The 20,070-nt window shown below is 41.2% G+C and overlaps 1 protein-coding gene across 3 annotated transcripts in view; it reads right to left on the bottom strand.

Annotated features, from left to right (window-relative positions):
- Window positions 1–10: 10 nt before the first annotated feature.
- NLK (nemo like kinase) overlaps window positions 11–20,070 on the bottom strand; it is a 40,056-nt gene continuing 19,996 nt past the window's right edge. For 2 of the 3 annotated variants that reach the window (XM_090122274.1, XM_031591430.2), the window contains exons 3-12: window positions 19,411–19,540; window positions 17,824–17,879; window positions 10,051–10,157; window positions 9,191–9,276; window positions 8,125–8,334; window positions 7,210–7,311; window positions 4,672–4,758; window positions 3,477–3,675; window positions 2,272–2,365; window positions 11–1,701 (exon numbers count right to left, since the gene is read on the bottom strand). In XM_090122274.1, coding sequence (XP_089978400.1) covers window positions 1,647–1,701; window positions 2,272–2,365; window positions 3,477–3,675; window positions 4,672–4,758; window positions 7,210–7,311; window positions 8,125–8,334; window positions 9,191–9,276; window positions 10,051–10,157; window positions 17,824–17,879; window positions 19,411–19,540 — 1,126 coding nt within the window. In that variant the 3' untranslated portion in view covers window positions 11–1,646. Of the gene's footprint in view, window positions 1,702–2,265; window positions 2,366–3,476; window positions 3,676–4,671; window positions 4,759–7,209; window positions 7,312–8,124; window positions 8,335–9,190; window positions 9,277–10,050; window positions 10,158–17,823; window positions 17,880–19,410; window positions 19,541–20,070 lie in introns of all 3 variants that reach the window. The other variant, XM_031591432.2, reaches the window with a different exon arrangement.

Below are 20,070 nucleotides of genomic sequence, written 5' to 3'. Positions count from 1 at the left end.
GATAGCGCGCTTCTTTTTCAAATGTCACATTTAATGTTTTCACCACTGTACTTCAAATCTACATTTTACAAAGTGACCAGCAAGTGTGCCACATAACTGACCAACCTCTGAGATTTTACCTTTCATACCAGTGTCTTCTCGGGCTCTCCTAATTACACACGTTTCTCATTCAAGTGAATTGAAATGCTTCAGTTGGTTCTATTCTCAGGAGCCTCACAAAAAACAAAGATATTGCACCATCTTTGTTCAGGAATTCAACGTTTGTCTCTTTCACAGCAAATAATTACTTCATTGAAGTTAAAACTTCCGAACATAACTTACTGATAGTTTCCAATTTCAGCTCAGATCACCCTTGTTGAAAATACTCTGCTAAATACAGATAACTTACAATAACTTTAACAGTTAATTGTCCATAACAAACACCACGGTTTTTCTCCAGACCAATGCTCAAATTTTAAGACCACCCTTTAATATTTCTTTGTACAGGTGAAAAACAGTCTTCAATTTTCTAGTCTTGTTTTAAATACAAAAGTTGGAAGGGACATTCAAGTTTCAAGTCTCCACACTGAACTTAAAAAAAAAAAATCATGTGGAGGTAAACAAACCAAGTTGTATACTCCAGGAGGTAGAGGCCTTCAATTTGTGTTCATATATACATATGCACAGAATTCAGTGTTCCAACAGAAAAAGAATTCGCCAAAAAGTAATAAAAGTTATTTACTACTGTGACATCTCAAGACTTCCACAGCTTTGCCTAAAGACACGAACACAATTAACGTAACTCCCTATGTGCTTTTTTTTCCTTTTCTTTTTTTTTCTTCTCTCTCTCTCTCAACTGTCCAGTGCAGGAAAAAGTTCTCACAAAATTTCACAGACCTAGAATGTGCAAGCTAGTTTCTCTCTATACAGCAATGATGTCAGGGATCTCTGAAATTAGCCCATAAATGGAATTATTTACACACATAGAAGATGCATGCTGGGGGGTTTTATGTAAGAAAGAGCAGAAAAAACTTCTAATAAAAATAGATTAAATATATATATATATTTATACTGGGTAAGGAAACAGAAGTTTAGTCTCTCCTAGTCACAAACTCATTCTCTCTACTCACAACATCTGATTTTAGAACAGCACACATCACCATCACAGCTCTAGTGAGAAGCTATTTATAGGGTTGGATCATCGGGTGCGGTGCCACCTCCCGTGGTCACTGCCACCCAACGTGACTTCATCATTGGTCGCAGTCAAGTTTTCTGTATTCCTTAGTTTTAGAAAACCCAAAATCTCCAGGAATGGCTCAATATCAAAATGTATGTCTGTCTTTGCGTACAATCTCACTTCATTAAAAAAATCCTCCCCAAATTTGGTTCGATTCTGTTTGTTCCGAGCTGAGCCATCACAGCTGCACTATAATTCATAAAACACGTGCAACTCTGGGTAAAATATTTTCTTCTAAAAGCACAACCACTTTACAAGATTAAAAGTCTAGTACATTTCTAAATATTATTCATATTGTACAAGTAGTGGTTGTTAATTTAAAACTTCATTAGTAAAATTACAGTACAAGCATGATTAACCTCCAGAATTGCAAATCCCAGACTCCAGTGGAAAGCTACATTACATCTTCAGTAGTACATTATCTTCCACTTCACTCCCAAACCAGTGGAGATGGTGGCATCTCAGAGGGTTGAGCAACTGTGGAACTAGAATGGAAGTGACACAGAAAATCAGTGTTCATTTGCAAAACCTAATGGACAACAAAGTTAATGCTTGACCAGAAAGCAAATGTTTCATGTATGCAAACATTTCAGCATCCCTTCCCCTCAAAAGTGCAAGAAAACAAAGCAGCCTCAAGCCCAGCAGTTAGCAACACCAACGCCAAGTACCGAACCACAGTTATCTATGTATTTCCTTAATGATTCTTTCCCTACAGCTGTCACTCGTCATCATTTTGCAGTGCATTTTTGCAGTCAGAATTTAACCCATCAATTTTTCAAGTCTAATTTCAATAACTTTTTTTTTTTTTTTTTACAAAGATATTACTTGAAACTTCTACACATTTTACTTAAATTTTAGGCATTTGTATTATAAGTATGCATAAAATCTACGTCTCTATAACATGATTTTTTAACGTAACTACACATATACTTAAGGGATTTTTTCCAGAAGTTATCTATGGACTCCTCAGAAATTCAAAATAAAAACACTGGATGTGTGAATTCTGTACTACTAATAAATGTGAATTAATATCAGATGTGATTACATACAGTTACCTAATAAAGCTCTTAAAAGCAGCAGACTGAGGGTTGATGCAGAGAGGTACTCTGTTTCCTTTCTGCTGTTCCAAAATGAACTGGTGAATTATTTCTGTATGTAAGAGAAAAATAAGACACACCACGCCATGAGATTAACATTTGTGCTGCAGTGGTACCTGTGCTGCTGCCAGCAAGCTTTAAAAACAGCATTTACAACAACAGATGACAGAGGAGACAGCAGAGCTACATGCAGCACTGAAAAGTGATGGACAAAGAAAGGGAATGGAAGGAATAATGGGATAAAAATAGAACAATTTTTTTGTGAACTCTTAGGAACTATCAGTGTGAATTTCAGAATTCCAAGTTCAAGATATCCAAAACAAGTCGCATTATCACAGCAAAATGGTGTCTTTTTCCTGAATGGTTGAATCATTTGTTAAAAACTGTGGAGGTAATGCATTTCTCCTCCCTGTCCTCTTCGTATCTTATTTGAGCTGCCACCAAATAGAAACAGAATCCCCACTAGTATCTCTCATACTGTATTGCTCTCATAAAATGAATGCTTTCCTGGCTGGATCTGATTTCCAGAGAAATAATGTTTCTTATGGCTTGTTGGTCATCATGGAATCAGACTTCAGATCTCCACTGCCACAACGTTCCACTGCCAAACGATTCTGTTCCAGGCAGAGATGGGTTTTCCTCACTACAGCACCCTGAGCACACCTCTGCTTTGCTGCCAGAGCAGCACAGATGGCAGCAGCTGCTGCACAGACACCAGGCACGGCTGCTTCAGAGTAAGCTAAGAGGAAATGCAGCTGAACTGAGACCACTGAGCTTCTGTTACTTATTGCTGGTGCTGACCCTTCTGCAGCACAGCCATCAAGAGAACATCTCGCACCTGGAAACACAATGGTGGCAACTTCCATTTTTGCTCTGGTACAGCCTCAAAAAGAGCAAACAGCAAAGGGAACAACTTCACTGCAGGCAGCTGCCTGGGTCAAAGCAACACCTCCACATGTCAGCTAGTGTGTGCGACACTGCAGCACATCAGAACCACCAGAAACATTTTTATTGTTTTAGTGAAAAGGAAGCATTTCCAGTATTTACCTTGGAACATTACCTTAAAGGAAAAAAAACAAAGTAGGGCCAGGTGTCCTAGCTGTGCACTGCTAAAGGACGCAGCAGGAAGATACAAGCATACACAAAGGCTGATGATGACTCACCTTTAACCTGCCGAACAGAACTGAGGTTCTTTTCAAAAGTGTCATCAAATTTGGGATTAGTGATGGGTTCAAAATCACTAGTATAAACTCTTCCAGTGGATGTGGAAAAACAGCATTTACACATACAGGTGTGGTATCGCAACCGCCCTTCATCAAGGTATGGGTGAGCTAAGGCATCCTTAGCAGATATTCTTTTGGACTGAAACATTGCATTTAAAGAAAAAATAAAGAGTCAGGATATTTTCAGAGTTACTGAAACAGCCTTAGGAAAACCTACTCATCCATTTCAACCAACTGTTCCATAAAACCCCCAGTCCTATTACAGGTTTTGGCTTTGCAAACACGCTGCCACTAGGGGGAACGTTTCACTTAAAAAAGCACCACTGCTAGGATGACACTGACCTTTCTGTATGTGGCCAATGATAGAAATACTGCTGACGTGACTTTTACAAATTTGTTTTTCAAAAATTACTTTTTCCCAATAAGCTTCAAGCGATGACCTTCACAATAAATCAAAATAAACACCAGGAATTTAAATGTGAGCAAATACAGTACTTCATAAATCCATGTTCTGCAAAATGATTTCATGTGTCCCTAAGTACATATTTAAAGTAAAACACAAATTCCAGCATTACTTGAGGATGGAATAATTTGGCATATGCTTCCAGAGTTCTTAGAAATATCTTATATGCCAAGTTTCAGAAAGCAAGTGAAGGTGAAGGAAGAACAGGGCAGAAGGTGCTCACAATAAGGGATTTAATTATAGCCTATTTTCACATTAATGTGACTTTTTTGTGCCTAATCCAAGTGTCCCATCAAGTCATCCCATCAAAAAGGAGACTATTACCCAGATCCACATATTATTTATGTATGCAGAAGGAATTTTTTGTGCCTTGCAAGACCACAAACACCCACACATCTTTAATTAGAACTGCATAAAAGTATCTGGTGTTCTGCTACCTACACCTAGCTAGGAAAAGACAGCATGATTCACGAACACCCTCATCCCCCTGACTACCACAGCTTTCTGCAAAAGGCCAGCAGAGTTGTTTCAGGAGGAAATTAATTGGCCAAGTGTAAGGTGATACCTTACAGAGAAAAGTTCCAATATGCAATCTAGAAAATTGGTTCAAGCAGTTCTTTACTCACAATATTCTTAAACAAAAGGTATTAGCTATATTTGAAATATACTTACTGGATCAAAGACCAACATTCTGCAAAGGAGATGAACTGCTTCATGAGTAGCTTGACTGGAAAGTGTATATAGGACAGGAAGGGATGGCTGTAAGGGAACAGGAAAGAAAAGCACAGGTAGTGCTCCTGTCAGATCAATCAGCCAGAAAATCCTGCTACAGCATGCACTGCCTTCCAGTTACCAAGGACAAACTTCTTGCTAAGGACACACGCTACTTCATGCTTCCCTACAAGATTGTATCACTAGCTCAGCTACTGTAACAGAAATCTAATTGATCCTTCTTTCCTTGGTTGAGACGTCATCCCCAGGTGCATCGGTATTCCCAACCCAATATCTGATGGTGAATGGCCTCTGCTCTGACTGCAGTACAAACCAGTACAGTACAAGGTCTTTCTTCTCACTCAAATTAATTCTCAGAGCTGCCAACGTCTGCAATTATTCCCCAGCTGGAAAACCAACAATTTTTAATTCTTGGCAAACTATGGATATATCTGATGCTGAAGAAGATTTACACCATTTCCTAAGATCATTATAAAGAAAAAAACAACTATTCTGCAGTGCTTTAATTACAGTCATAAAGTCAAGGCTGGATCACAAGTCATCTATGCATAGTGCTACCCCCTAACCAGTACAATGCAGGCATTTACCAGGAAAGTTGCTACCACTTCCATCTCACTTCCAAGGCACGTGGCAGAGCAGTGACAGAACCCAGCACTCCCAGTCCCCAGATATTCCCTGCACAAGTCCACGTCGTTCCGTTCTGATGCCCCTGGCAGCTTCTGCAACTCTCACTTTCTATAAAACGACTTTCTGCTTGGCTCTTACGTGTTTATTTTCTAGGGGATGCATTTATATTTTCTCCACAGACACTCCATGAAGCAGTGCTGCTCAGAGGTAACAGAAGACAGACTATAGCTTACAGTTCAGCTCCTATGGCTAATGCACCATTCTGTCCATATCAGAAACATGTCATAGCATTTCACCTCACTTGCTTTTTGGCATTCCCATAATTCAATGGGTAAAAAGACAGTTTCAGTGGCTTGTAGAGAACCACCTCAGCACTGGGATTAGAAAAAAAATCAGAAGATACTTCTGTTCCCTTTTCAATTCTTAATAAAGCATGTAGGCTTAACAAACAGAACAGGTCTAACAAATAAATAGTACAGTTCTTGCTGAGCACAAGTTCTGCACTGCGGGAACGCCAAGCGATTATCAAACCATCAGAATTTAAAACCAACACATTTCATAAAGCATCTGGATGCAGTTCAACTGCATTATACATTTGTATACATAAAGTGTAGTGGATCTATTTCTCCCAGCTCTGGGCACTACAAAACAATTATTATTTTTGTTAACAACTCAAATCTTGGGAGTGCAAGACTACAGGCTTAAAATATACAACTCTTAGTGTGTGATAACAAATACAATTAGACTTAATTTGTTTGAGAACTGGTAGAGAAAGTCTTAAGGAAATCCTCCTATTATTAACATGAAAGAAAAAAAGTCATAAAACAGAGCACATACCACCACAGTGTAGGGAATCAAGGCTGCCTAGGAGATAGAACTCCCACCTCAGTAATATAGCAGAATATATATTCAGTGCTCATTTCTATGGTAACTACTATTGTGGTGAGTTGACATTTGAGAAATTGCTTCTATATGGAGAAAATAAATACGTAAACTCTATTGGAAAGACCTGATGTATTAACACGTACTGGTTAGTCATCTTGTTTATTTTTACTATCCAACAATCATAAAATTGGCTACATTGGGTGGGCATACTGCTTTACCACTGTGTTAAGGACTCCTGCCTCAGTATCTCTTTATATCTGTATCTTTCATTTGCTATTTCTGTTGTTCAGTTGGCATAAGGATATCATCTCATCTCTTTTCCCTGGTTTGTTTTTTCATTAACTTTTACACCAGTTATGTTGAACACTGCACCTCAGTTTTCTGTGTCATCTTAAACGTTTCACAACCAGCTCAGGTCATTGCACAGGTGTCTGAGGGGACCTTTGCTGAGGACCTGCTTGACTATTCTGTTTACTGATCTTGATAATAGGCAATTTCCTCTTCTAACACTCTCAATCCTGTCTGTAAAGGAGTCCCTCTGGGGCTTTCTGAACTATATTGCTAATTTTAATTTGTCTCTTCTCAAACATTATCGCTCAAATTAACAACTTCATTCAGAATAGCTATCAAAACACCATCTCAAAAATAGGAGCAATGTTCACCTGTATCAGCAATTTGAACAATATACATGAGATAAGTCAGAAATGCACTTGACAAGTGAGAAAACATCAGCACAGGAGTTTGAATAACTGCACAATTAACTATAACCACCTTCTTCAGTGAACTTATCTCAGTTCACGAGCAGAGACAACTCTGAAATTAGATATCCAACAAAATATTTATGAACGTGCGTGCCCTGACCTGAGAGTTAGAATTCAACTGAGATGTAAAACAGAGGAATGAGACAGCAGAAGCATCTGCACAGAGGAAATGCTATGCCATGAAGGCAAGTGGAGCCACCGGTACCTGTTTGTGAGGACCCCTGAGTATGTGTGCCTTGGCGCCTTCGCACGCTGTCCTCATTGCTTCCAGTGAGGGCGTTCCCAGCAGGTCTGTGATCAGATCCAGCTGCAGGCACAGAACATAAGCACTTGTGATTTCAGGCATATATTAGTATATTTAACTATGATAGCAGACTCTGAAGCTAAAGTAAATTAACATATGAACCAGTGCTTTCACTGTATTTCTGCAGAAGTGAACGCGTGTGCTCCTATCGTGAATGAAAACAAAACCATCCTGCAGGAGTCAAAGTTAAAGAAACACGAATCCTGCCAGCAGTGAGCTCAGCTCCCTGGCTCCAAGGGTTCCCTCATGACCACCATCCGCTCACGCTAACGAGCGATTGCCCAGCTCCCCCCTGAGAATAAACCCATTACCATCATTACAGGCCTCGCACGCATGAAAATCACTCATCGACTGTTGGCATCAAATTGAGAATTGTGATTATTGTCTGTACACCGAATGTATCACTACATTTGGTGGCTCCACTCCCAGGCAGAAGCACTGCTCTGTGAGGCACTGCCAGGTCCATCAGCTTCACAGCTCAAATGCAATACTGCAACGCCAATTACACACTGATGGAAACATTACTTTCTTATTCGTAGTCAGAAAAAGATTGATCCCAGTTATATCACTTTAAAATGCCACAGTATATGTTAGCACTGCAGCAGATCAAAGGGGAATACAAAATACACAAGTTTCAAAAGCTAATGGCAATTATTACTACTTTTAACAGCACCTGGAAGCTATCACTTCAGTGTTACAAAGAGTTTGGTTTTCTGCCCACGAGTAAACTAAGCAAAACAAAAGCAAGTTTGAGGTTCAAAATGCATCGGTATAATTAACTCCATCAAGTTATTTTAGAGGGAAATTTAATGATACCTGCTGAATGGGACTCTGTGCCTGAAACAAGATTCTTCGCCCGAGCAATTCTGCAAAGATGCAGCCTACAGACCAGATGTCAATAGCATTGCTGTAGTGGCGGCTGCCCATCAGGATTTCTGGAGCTCGATAATACTGAGTGACAACTTCCTGAGTCATGTGACGAGATTCATCTAATTCTTCCACCCTGGCCAATCCAAAATCACAAATCTAAATTGAGAAGGTAAATAAAAAAATTAAAATAACCAAAACACTTAATGCACTTCAAATAGGTAACCTGGTGGTACTGGAGCATGTAATTCCAAGCCAGCATTTAAATAAATTAGATAATCCATAATTGCACAAGCCAAGGGAAGTGAATAGGTAGAAATTATGTTACTTTGTTCCATATCCATTTAAGCTTTCCACCACTTTATTTGAAATCGCAGTCTATCTTTAGTTGGCATTGCAATATTCAGTCTCAAAGCACAAAAAAAGCACTAAAAGTAATATTTATTGAAAACCCCCGGCTTCAATAACTCCCAAGAATCCCAAGACAGATTTCATTTGTTCATGGGATGCCTCACAATGTTACAGATTCAGCCTTCTCTCACTTTGGTTTTAAGGATTTTTTAGAAGTTTCCTTAACCAGAAGGGTTAAGAAAGCAGACTGATTTTTTTCACAATTGGATGCACAGCAAATCAGCATAAAGAAAGCTTTCTTGGCATTCAGCATTGCTATACAGCACACCTCCAAAATTCCACATGCCTAAGAAGTCCCCCTGAGCACAGCACTGCCTCAGTGCGCCTGACCCCTGGCTGCCAGCACAGCAGCACTGCAGGGCAGCCCCACGAGTCAAACAGAGCCAGGATGGCCAACGTGGGCGCAGATGGGACGATGCCCCAGCATGGAACACCTTGGTTTCATTTATAATTTTTAAAGAACGTGTGTGACTTTTTTCCCTCTTTTAAAATGACTTTACAGAAAAAGAAAAGTGTGAATATTAAATGCTTTCACAACAAAACACATCTGATTTATGACAAACAGCACACACACACGGACATTTTCAATAAATTTAAGGAGCACCTTAAGAACACAGTTGCTGTTCACAAGTAGGTTCCCTGGTTTGATGTCTCGATGCAAAATGCCAGCAGAATGTAGATATTTCAGACCTGAAATATTAAACAAAACTAAAGTAAGCATCTCTTCTTTCCTTTTAAACAGCAGTTCAAGGCTGACAGCACTCTGCAGGGCAGCCCTGCACACAGAGTCGTTTCCACACAGCTCTACCTGCCCGTCTCTGCAGGCACAACCAATCGCCCCATTCTGAATATCATTTAGATTCCTTTGCTCTACTTTTTACAGATTTGCTATTTATTTACTACCAGAAAAAGCTGACAGTTTACTGCAGTGAAACTATCCCAGTAAAACCAATGGAAAAGCAAATGGACTAATACTGATCAAAATAATCTAAATTTCTTAGATAGAACTTCCCAAATAGATTTAAAACCCCAAACAATCGTATCTAAAATCACTGTCACAGCAATTTGCTTTCGCTAAAACTCACGATCAATAAATTAGAGTTCTGCACAGCTGTGTCCGTGTGTCAGCCGTCCTGTGCCCGGGTTCACCACATACCAGAGGGGCTCTGGAACACCAACATCGCCCCCCAAATTCAGCCTCTCAGAGGCCACTGAGAAATCTCCTGCAGCCAAGTGTGCTTTGTCATCTTTACCCACACATGTAACAGAAGGCAGCAAGGCTGCATATTCTTGTAACTGATTGAATTCTTGCTATTCATTCATACTGTGAAATAAGAAGACCAAGTTCCCAGAGGAAACTTACTCAAGACGAGGATGCCTTGATAATAAATATTAAGAAACAGAGAAAGAAAAATTACAGCAGTACACAGCTTTCGTTAATTTTACAAGAAAAAAGAAAATTACCTCTTAAAATCTGGTAAAGAAAAACTTTGACGTGATCCGAGCTGAGCGGCTGAGGAGAGACGATAATCTTATGGAGGTCGCTCTGCATCAGTTCAGTGACAACGTATCTGCAGTTCATTAGTTAAGGCAAAAGCACAAAGCGCAGCACGTGGTGCCCTGAAACATTAACTGCTGGGAACTGGAGCTCTCACAGATCACAGCCCAACAGTAACAGAACACAGCTTCCTCACAGGACAGAGGTCAAGTCCCCACGCTCACAGCAATGACAGCAAAAAATGAGTAGAGAGGATTGTTCAGCAGAAACCACTTGTAGCAAGGCAGCTGTTACTCAGTTATTGCAAATTAAGTTAGGACTCAAAGAAAATAAAATTCTCAATATAATTAATGAGACACTGAAATCTCCGAATTATTCCTTACAATCTGTAAGCCCCAAATTACAAGTACCAGAGTCGTGCTGTCAGAGGGGATATACATCAACAAGAGCAAATCTGTGACCATCTGTCGTCAGAAGTGTCTCACAGGTTGCTCTGTGCCCGGCAGTGCAGACTTCCCCAGCACACACACTTCCCCAAACCTCCCCATCTCTGCTGCTGTAGCTGGTCAAGCAGCACACACAGATCCCAGCTACAAAACTCTTCCGAGTTATAACATGAGAAGAGAAACTAAAGGAACCCATCTGCTACCTGAAGGAAAGGTGAAAAACAGAGAGCAAACAGACCCCGGTGGCGATGTATTCGTGGATGCACAGAACACAAACACAGCCACGTCCACCGACAACAGAACACAAGGGAGCATCTGAAGATACAAAGAGATCCAAAACGCTCTGGTTACCCCGACGTAAGGTGTTATAAGAAAAGCATTGTGCTCATTCAGAAAGCACTGGAAGTCCTGAAAGTTTCAGAAAACAGAAGAATGCAGGGGACAGCAGCAGCACGCCTGAACCCACACTGAGCAGCAGTGTTGGTTTCCTGAACACATTACAGTGATAAAACACACTGAAGCATAAAGCAAAACTACACATCTCATGTGTGAGGTGGGATTGAACCTGTAATACTGACACGTCTCACTTCAGTTGTAACAACTAAGAAATAATACTGCTTTAAAAACTTTTCTTCAGCAGTCATATTGGAAACAACAACAAAAAAAGGAAAAACTCTGATATCAGTACGCTCATGGCTGAAGAAGGTAAAATGCTGCCACCACACGTCAACTGAACTTCTGCTGCTCAGCAGCACAGGGAACATCTCACACTGGGTGCTGCGAGAGGCAAAACAAAGCTGTGTGCTGGGCCCATCTCCCAGGAGCGCATCACAGCCTGCGGTGTCAGCTGCCCTGCAGGAGCTCTGGGCACCTCCCAGCACAGCAGGGCTCTGTGCGAGGGCCCGACCTTCCCCCGGAGCTAACTAGGTCAGCCCAGAGGGCTCTGATCAGCTTTGAAGTCTCACCATTATCCGCAGGAGCCCACCGGCAGCAGCGCTCTGCATAACCCGCGTTACAGAGCGAGCCTGAAATACAGCAGCACAGCCCCACTTCAGGCTGGATATCCGCCTCTGGGTTCCTCTGTGAGCAAGTCAGCTCCAGTGCAGACCTACCTGTTCTTACCGTTATCAGCAATTAATCAGCACAGGTTAAGCTGCACTCACAACAATCTCAAAAAAAACATAAATGTTCTCTCATCTCCACCTAATGGATGTTCCTCCATCTGTTGCTCTGCAAATCCTATCTCATCTTAATAAAAAAAAATCAGTAAAATTGTTCATCTGCCATCATCACCATAAAAAAAAAATCATTTTAGGGAATAACTGTTGCCAACTTTGACCAAAAGCACCCCAAATTACAATTGCTTTCATTAAAAATATAATAACAATTCTTCATAAAGAAAAAGCCCAACCCTTTAGCTCCATAATTTCTTGTCCTCTGATTTTTATTCTCCTTTTGCAAAGGCCCTCTTAAATATTTATACCAGCCTTTTTAATTTTTTTTTTTTTTTTTTTTTTTTTACCTTATGGCTGCAATACATCTTTGTATTTCATTTTTAATGTAAAATATTTTAAAAATCTGAAAGCATTACTCTGCACTTTATTATGATAAGATTTCTGTTTTGCTACGCCGCAAATCCTCCTAAATCTCAATCCCAAGCATAATGTCTCCCAGATGTCTCAACTAGTTGCCATGCCAACTAAAGCAGCTTAAATTAAATGAGGGCCTGAAATGGCACCTGCACCACTCCAGGTCTGCTGCACATTAAATAAAGCTCTCTTGACGGGGCTCAGAGGTGCCATTAAGTTGAACGGCAGCTCTCTGATTATTGTCTCTCGATAATTTAATGAGGGTCTCTAAACACGAGCAAAAGCAGCACCGGCTGATGTTCCTGCCTTCTGCAAACAGCTGGTGCCCCAGTGGGTCAGTGACTTCACCCTGCCCAGCAGCAAGAGCTGCTAAACAAAACAAACCACGAAACCCTGCGGGACTGCGGTCAGCGATCCCAACAAGTGCCAGAGTCCCTCCTTGCAGTCAGCCCACGCCGCGCTGGCGGAGAGGCGGTCACTGGAGCTGTAACACTAAGCTGAGCACCACCACCAGATAAAAATTGCTACTGACAGAAGTAATTAGTTAAGTAGTGTATAAAATTAGAACTACAAACGTACCAATTTGCTCCAGACCAATTACCAGGGGAAACGCGCGGCACAGAAAAACTTCACTTGCTCTGACAGGGAGACTTGCTGAGCTGGTACGTTTTACAAGCAAATTTTAGAAAAGAACAAAGTATTGTGATGCAAGATTCTCACAGTGACTCAGAACCTTCCTCACTACAGCTCTGCACACCTCAAAGCAGCGCTACAGATACTTTTCTCCAGGAAGCAGCAGCGCTTTGTGGCTGAGCTGTGTGTGCAGGGCAGTGAGCCGCTGCCAGCCATGGGTGCTGCTGCAAGGGCTCCCCGTGCACCCAGCCCCACCCCGCATCACCAACCCACTCATTAAGTAGTGCTGGGCCCAGTAAAGGCCCCCAAAAGCCCCATGTCTCAATCATGTAAGTGGCATTGCTCTTGGTCACCTGCAGTTTAGCAGCACCAGTATCATACAATAAAATTGCTTTAGTTTCATATCTAAATACTTGCATCTACTATTTGTAAAACAAAGCTTGAATCCTGTGGAAGCTCCGTTCAGGGAAAGACAAACTAAATCAGGCATTTCACTCCTACACGACTGCCTATGGGTTTGCTGTGACACATCTTCCTGGCTGTACACTGCCATCAGCCAGACGAGGACACACAGACTCTCTGGTGTCAGCAAAAACTGCCCCTGAAGTCTCTTTCTTATGCAGTGGGATGGCAGACCATTCCCCAGGGAGTGGCAGCACACAGCCTGCAGGGTAAAGAAATAAACACTGCACTTCAGCATTAGTTCCAAAATTCCCTTAGTTATCTAATTGCTTGGTCACAAGGTTACCTGAATTTAACATTCGGACGGGAAATACGTTTGTCAGGTGTTTGTGCTACTGAATACTCCTTGCAGATCGCAATTCTGAAACGCCGCAGTGCTTGTGGGCACGTGGTAAAATTAGCAAATATTTCCATGGGTAGAAAAAGAGCAAAACAGTGCAAAGGGCTGCGTGAATTAATCAGCAGATAGAGCTGTGCAGATTAATCAGATCTGTGGATAGAGGACAAATTAATATTGATAATTTATTCTACAAATAGCTTTTAAATGGATTGAAAAGATGCAATGCCAAATATCAACGCACGGCAGAGCGCTCCTCCTCAAAGTTAAGTGTAGAACTTTCTCACATAGCATCCTTTCAGCTTCTACAAAAATCAGGCTGTAACTTTAAATTAGAAATTAAGACAATTCACTGAGCACTCACAAAAGGTTCAAAATTAGAAGGAGAGAAGGGAAAAAACACCAGTCTGTTGTTACTGACTCACTGACAGCCAGGCACACACCACAGCAGCACTGACTTGAGAGGAAACTGCTAACAATACATGATATTCAACTTCAAAACCTCCCTGGCGTTTTCCCACGAGGACACAATCTTCTCAATAGAAATAATTTCACATTGATACATACCAGGGAAAAAAAAAATCACTGTAATACTGGTATACTTAGATATAGTAAATTAAATTCCATGAGTAGCTCATTCTCTTATTAAATGAAAATTACATGGAGCAGACAGCTCTGTGTTGAACTAGCAGCCTATTCTTTAAACAACTGCAGACTGTTAGCTGGGAATGCTGTACAGCTTGCAAGGCTCACATCCAGGTAAGTTTTTGCTGTAAGAAGGAACTCTGAACAAACATCACCCTGCAGAGATGGATTTGCATCAGTTAAACCCCTTCTGTATCAGTCTGCATGGGGCCCAGGCATACTCTTGGCTAACTGAAAACAAAACGTTGGGGCTGGGGGACATATTTGCACCCAGACAGAGCTGGCTCCTGAAGCTACCTTTTCAGTTGCAGACAATATTATCAAACTAGATATTGCAGGTACTGCAATAAGGGTACTCAGCAGTCAAGTTCCAATAAGGTAAAATTTAACCCTCCTACAAAAGCTCCTCGTGTTACAGTGACTCTTTGTCATACAGTTCATTCGAGCAGACATTTGGGCCTTTTTCAGATAGAGTTTTACTACTTTGAGACCACCACCATTTTTTCATTATCTTTATATGACATCTGTCAAACCTGCCCAGAACACAAACTGTTACCAGCCGCAGAAGGGCAACCCTCAGCCTTCTGCAGAACAGCCTGCTCTGCTCAGTGCAAGTCCTGCTCGGTTCGTTGGAGCGTTGGCCCAAAGCAATGTGCTGTGCCAGCAGCAGCCCGGCTGCAGGGCACGGAGCAGCAGACGTGGCACACAGCACACTGCCTGCTGTCCTGGTGGGGCCACATCGCCCCTTCTGCTGCCTGAGGAACAGCTTTTGCTCCCCGATGGTCAGAAAACAGTTCTGCCCCCCCTTAACAGACGGGGGGAGGAGATGCTACACACCTTTTCTTTTACTAGCCTTAAAATCTTTCCCCGTCAACAAACAATACTGACAGAATATTGTCTTCTCAACTGCTTCTAACATTCCCTTTAATGGAAAAAGTGTCCCAAAAGTTACTACAGCACCAGCTTACGACAGTTCCCAGCTTAAGAGGAAACATCTGCGTATTTCCAGTTGCAGATTTCAGTATTACAGTCGATTAAAGACTCTGTAAATCTGACTACTGATTGGCTGCAGAACAAAAAGAGCTGTATGGCAGATCAACCAAGAATTACCACAAACACTAATGCACACTGAGGTGCACTTTAGTCACAGCATCAGTGGTCACTGATCTCCTTTATAACCAACACACTCGGGTGCTGTCAGCCCAGCACAGAACCACACAGCAGCCCTGTGTGCATCCCCACAAATACTGCTCAGCATGACTTAACACTGGTTAACCACAAAGGAAGCTAACATTGCTGCTTTTCCATATGAAACTTGGCAGCAGCTAAGCTTATCCCACTTAAAGATTCCTGGTTGTACAATTACACAGAAGGAATAATCCTTAGCCTAGATCTGATCTACAACTCACATGACTTGTTATAAAAGGAGAGAACTGAACTACTGCAAATGACCAAAATCCAGTTTGTCAAGACTCAGATGTTTTTTGTATGAAGGAAATATTAAAGCAAAATTGCAAGAGTTTTATCTAATGATTATGTACAAAGCCTGAGTACACAATGGCAAAATTTTCATCCAACAAATCTTTTATCAGCCAATAAATCGTGTCATGCTTTAGTTACAACCGCTGGGTTCAAAATAATTTTCCTGAAGACTTTTCTTCACCAGAGGTTTCAAGGTACTACAAATAGATCAAATTCAATTCATGCAACTCAGTTCATATCAAAGAAAGAATGACAGTTTTCATTATTTTTTTCATTATTCTAAGGAGGGTCATACAAAAACAAACAACAAAGACCCACCAGTAATTGAGAAAATAACCCTCCCAATTCTGACCATCACCATAAGCTGACACGCTCAGTCCCACTGAGGACTGACACCAATACCCCAAAGCTGCTTGTAGGATAAGTAGGACACGTGATGGACATCCACAGGATTGTGCAGTTGTTTTAAACATAACTGCTAGCTGCCAACAGAAGAGAAGTTCTCAGGTCTCAGTTACGATGGTATGGAACTTTAATTTTGGAAAATAAATCTAAATCCTGCATCAGAACCTTCATACACTCCTGAATGTACACACGTGTTTTCAGATGGAAGGTGGCTGGCAGGTGTGCCTCAGGAGCTCATAACTGGTAGTTCTTCACGGCCTGCCTGCTTTACAACAAGATCTGGGTAACAGTTTTGGCTTTGGCAGGGAGTTATTGTGTGAACAACCGGGTTGTGGATTATGAACTCAAAAGACAGTGCAACCAAAGCTGTAAAAAGAACAGCAGTCAATGAGACAACATACCTGAGTGTGCTACAGTTCAAGTGCTCCACCTCAGCATTCGTTTGTGGCATTTTCCATAGAAAAGACACAGGTCTGTCAGCTTACCTCAGTGTGGCACAGCCCCCAAAATGCTCATTTGGTAACAGAAATGCCAACGTGTTAGGACATTTGATTACCAGCTCTTAAACATTCTTTTCACTAGTAAAAGTCTACAAAGATTATTATTATACTAATAACTTATGTAAAAATATCTGAACAGTTTATAAAACTGTGAATAATCTTCAGACTCTTGAGGGAATAGAAATAAACGATCCATTCAGTGCTATTTATCATGGTTATGTTTTACCAGTTAAAAACTTCCCCCAAACTGATCTTAGCATGACAAATTTTTAAATTAGCTTACAGAAGAGAACAGCCAATGGGGTTAACCAGGCAGAAAAACCTCGCTACAATTCTGGGTCTGCAGCTGGTAAAGTCTGCAGAGATCAGAATTACTCTGATTTTCTTTGTTCCAAGCCAATCTCATTTTATTCCTATGTTCTGTACTGCACATCTACAAATCTGTAGTTAACTCACCACATTAATTTCCAGTGACATGAGCAGACCAAGCGCCCATATCTCTGCTCTGAACCCCAGAGCTCCTCCTGCAGCTGCTCCATAGAAGCACAACCCTGCATGAATCACTTCACTTTTCAGTATTTCACAAAGCAGAAATTCCCAACCCCAAAACAGTACCCAAACAAAGACCGAAAAATGAAACAAAATGACATGCCTGTGTCAAGTTATGATGAATAAAAGAAATGTAAATTTTAATATGGTTACCTGTAGACAGCATGTACCTTTGCATCAGTGACACATCCAACACAACACTCTGAAATCTGTCATCTTGATCAAGACAGGAGCTGAACAAAGAGAGCCAGCACCCAGCCAGGCTGCTGCAGTATCCCCAAAAAGTCATGATTTCAAAGCAGGTGACAGTCACTGGCACTTTCTGAGAGCACCAGGAAGCATTTGAAGGCACTAATCACTGACAGGACGATAATTGCTACGTAGAGTTTTCAAAGAAACATTTTGGAGGATTCACCATCAGTAGCAGCACTACATGCTGGTCCGAATCGCAGCGCACTGCACTTACAGCCCTACACATCCTTAGTTCCACACTGCATTGCTCAGCATCAGCACTAACAGTAACAACAGCTTCATGAAAGTACAGCTTCCCTTCTTCACATCCAACTGTTCAGATACAGGCTCAGGGTGTTTGTAGTTCTATTACACAGATCCCACCAACTGCTTGTAGCTTCTAAGCTAATGAAAATTACACCTACCTCAATTAAGCAGCTCTATTTTATTTTTAGGATACATTTCTTCAAAATAGTCGATGTGCGGAGGCTGGAGTATGTCAAGGGCAGAGAGTACCTAGGAAACACCACACAAGATCAAGACCTATCCCAGTCAGACAGAACAAATTCCCTTCACAAAGACAGCCAGACTGCACTTCCTTTTGGAACTTAGTTTTACGTAATCCTCTACAGACAGACCAATATTCTAGCTCACTGGTACGTGCATTTAACAGCCCCAGGTCAGATATGGCACACTCGGGGTCTCTTTTCTTTTTTTCTTTCAAGAAAAAAAATCCACTGCTCAAGTACTGGCCTGAGAGCATAAATTTATCTACTACAGTATTTTATAGATCTCAAAAATAAGTAACAACAAAATAATTCTAACAAAAACACAATAGCAAAAGAAAGTACATTTTTAAGCCATTTGTCTCCAACAGTGCTATAATATAATGTTTCCATGTAGGAATTACAAAAAGCAAAGCAGTTTACACCCTGAATCAGGAGGGCAGACAGTTACCCAAATTTTCTTTGCAGAGCAAAAAGGCAGAAAAGCAGCAGTGCAGAATTTACATCTATCCTCACATATTCTTCTAGATCCTGCCCCAAGCATTTGGGAGAAGCTTCAGTGTCTTTCAAGAATAATATGTGACTGCTTACAGAGACAACTTCATTTCATTTCAGTCCTCAATAAAATCCCCCCAAAGACAAGATCCTGGTGGGAAGCAGTTAAGACATCAGCTCAAAAGATGTTGTGTCCCAGAGCTCTCCTCCCAGGGACCAGCAGCAGTGCATGGAGCTCTGTGGTCTGGCACTAATTCACACACTGGTCCCTTTCTTTTTTATCCCCACTGATAATTCAGTGCTGAGCCACAAATAAAATGTTTCTTGGAACATGATAATCCCAGATTTAAAAAAAAAGAAATTTTTAAGAAAGAAGGAAAAGCACTGATACCCAGTCTGAAAGACACAAACTTCCTGATCCAGTTGCACTGGAAGGAAGCACAATGCTTGCTGCTGCTCACCAATGAGAGGTTATCACACCACAGCTGCATTTGTGGAAGTTTCAGTGAGTACATTTTTATTCACTGCACACAGAACCACATGGGTCAATTCAAATCATTTTTAAGTGATTTAACTTCACCCAGCTGATCTCACTGAAAGCAGACTCAGGAGTACTTGCACAGCTGCTCTGCTACAGAACTGAGAGCAATGAATCCAACAAAGGGGAGCCAAAGCTGGAGTAAGAAACAGTGTGAAAGCAAAAGCAGCTCCAGCTGCCATCACTTTGTGCTGATTGAAATTTACCTAAAGCCCAAAATAAGATTAGGCTGAAGGGCACTGCCTGTCTAACTGTAACCATTTTGGAAGGGGAAGTATGAATGCCTTTGGATTCCAGGTAATCGAGTACTCAACTTTTTACAGTGCTTTCCACACAAATACCTGAGTTTCCAGGAAATCTGATAAATGTAGAATTACAGAGCGTTTAAAGCACTTTAAATATTCTATAACTTAAAAGGAAAAAAAATTATTCACATAGAGCTAGCATTTTATAATCAGGCTTTAAGAAGTACTTTGAAGTTAGTTTGAAATACTTTAAAGTTACTTACATTGTCATGCTTAAAAAAACACAACATCTTCAACTCCCGGAAGACCCTTTTACAAGAGACCAGATTTTGGAAGACGTTGGGCATCTTTTTGAGTGCAACTCTCTTTCCATCTCGCGGATCTGTGACTGACCTGCAGAACAGAAGATGCAGAACATCACACTACCACCAGCCCATGTTTTACTTAAGAGTTCTTATCATTCTCAACTTAAATGCTGAGTCAAAACAATGCAAATACATCGCATGGGGACAGAAGCATTATGCAAAGCGTGTCATACACTGCACTCCAGAGTCTGCATAAAACGAGCGTGATCTGTGTGATCACTCTGCTTACAGCACACACACAGGTGAGCTCAGTGGCTCAGCACACATACATCCATGCACACACTGCTGGCCACTGGCATACACTCAGAGATCAACACCCCAGCTAAGGAACAAATGTGACCACAAACATCTTCACATCCCAAGAAAGACTTTACTACAAATAAAATGCCTCTTCAGCTACATAGACTTGATTTTCCCAAGAGGACAAACACTGTAATAATCCCACTCAGACAGCACCATGTCAAACCCAGGGCCGTCACTCCATCACTGAATCGTTTTGCATCTGCAGAAGTAAAGGCACACAGCATCTAAGCTTCTACAAAGTTAAAATGGGAATGA

The sequence above is a fragment of the Phasianus colchicus genome, chromosome 21 (genome assembly GCF_987193195.1).
Source record: "Phasianus colchicus chromosome 21, bPhaCol1.hap1.1, whole genome shotgun sequence".
Lineage (NCBI taxonomy): Eukaryota > Metazoa > Chordata > Aves > Galliformes > Phasianidae > Phasianus > Phasianus colchicus.
Note: the sequence above shows the minus strand (reverse complement) of the source record. Positions and strands in the feature narration are given on the sequence as shown.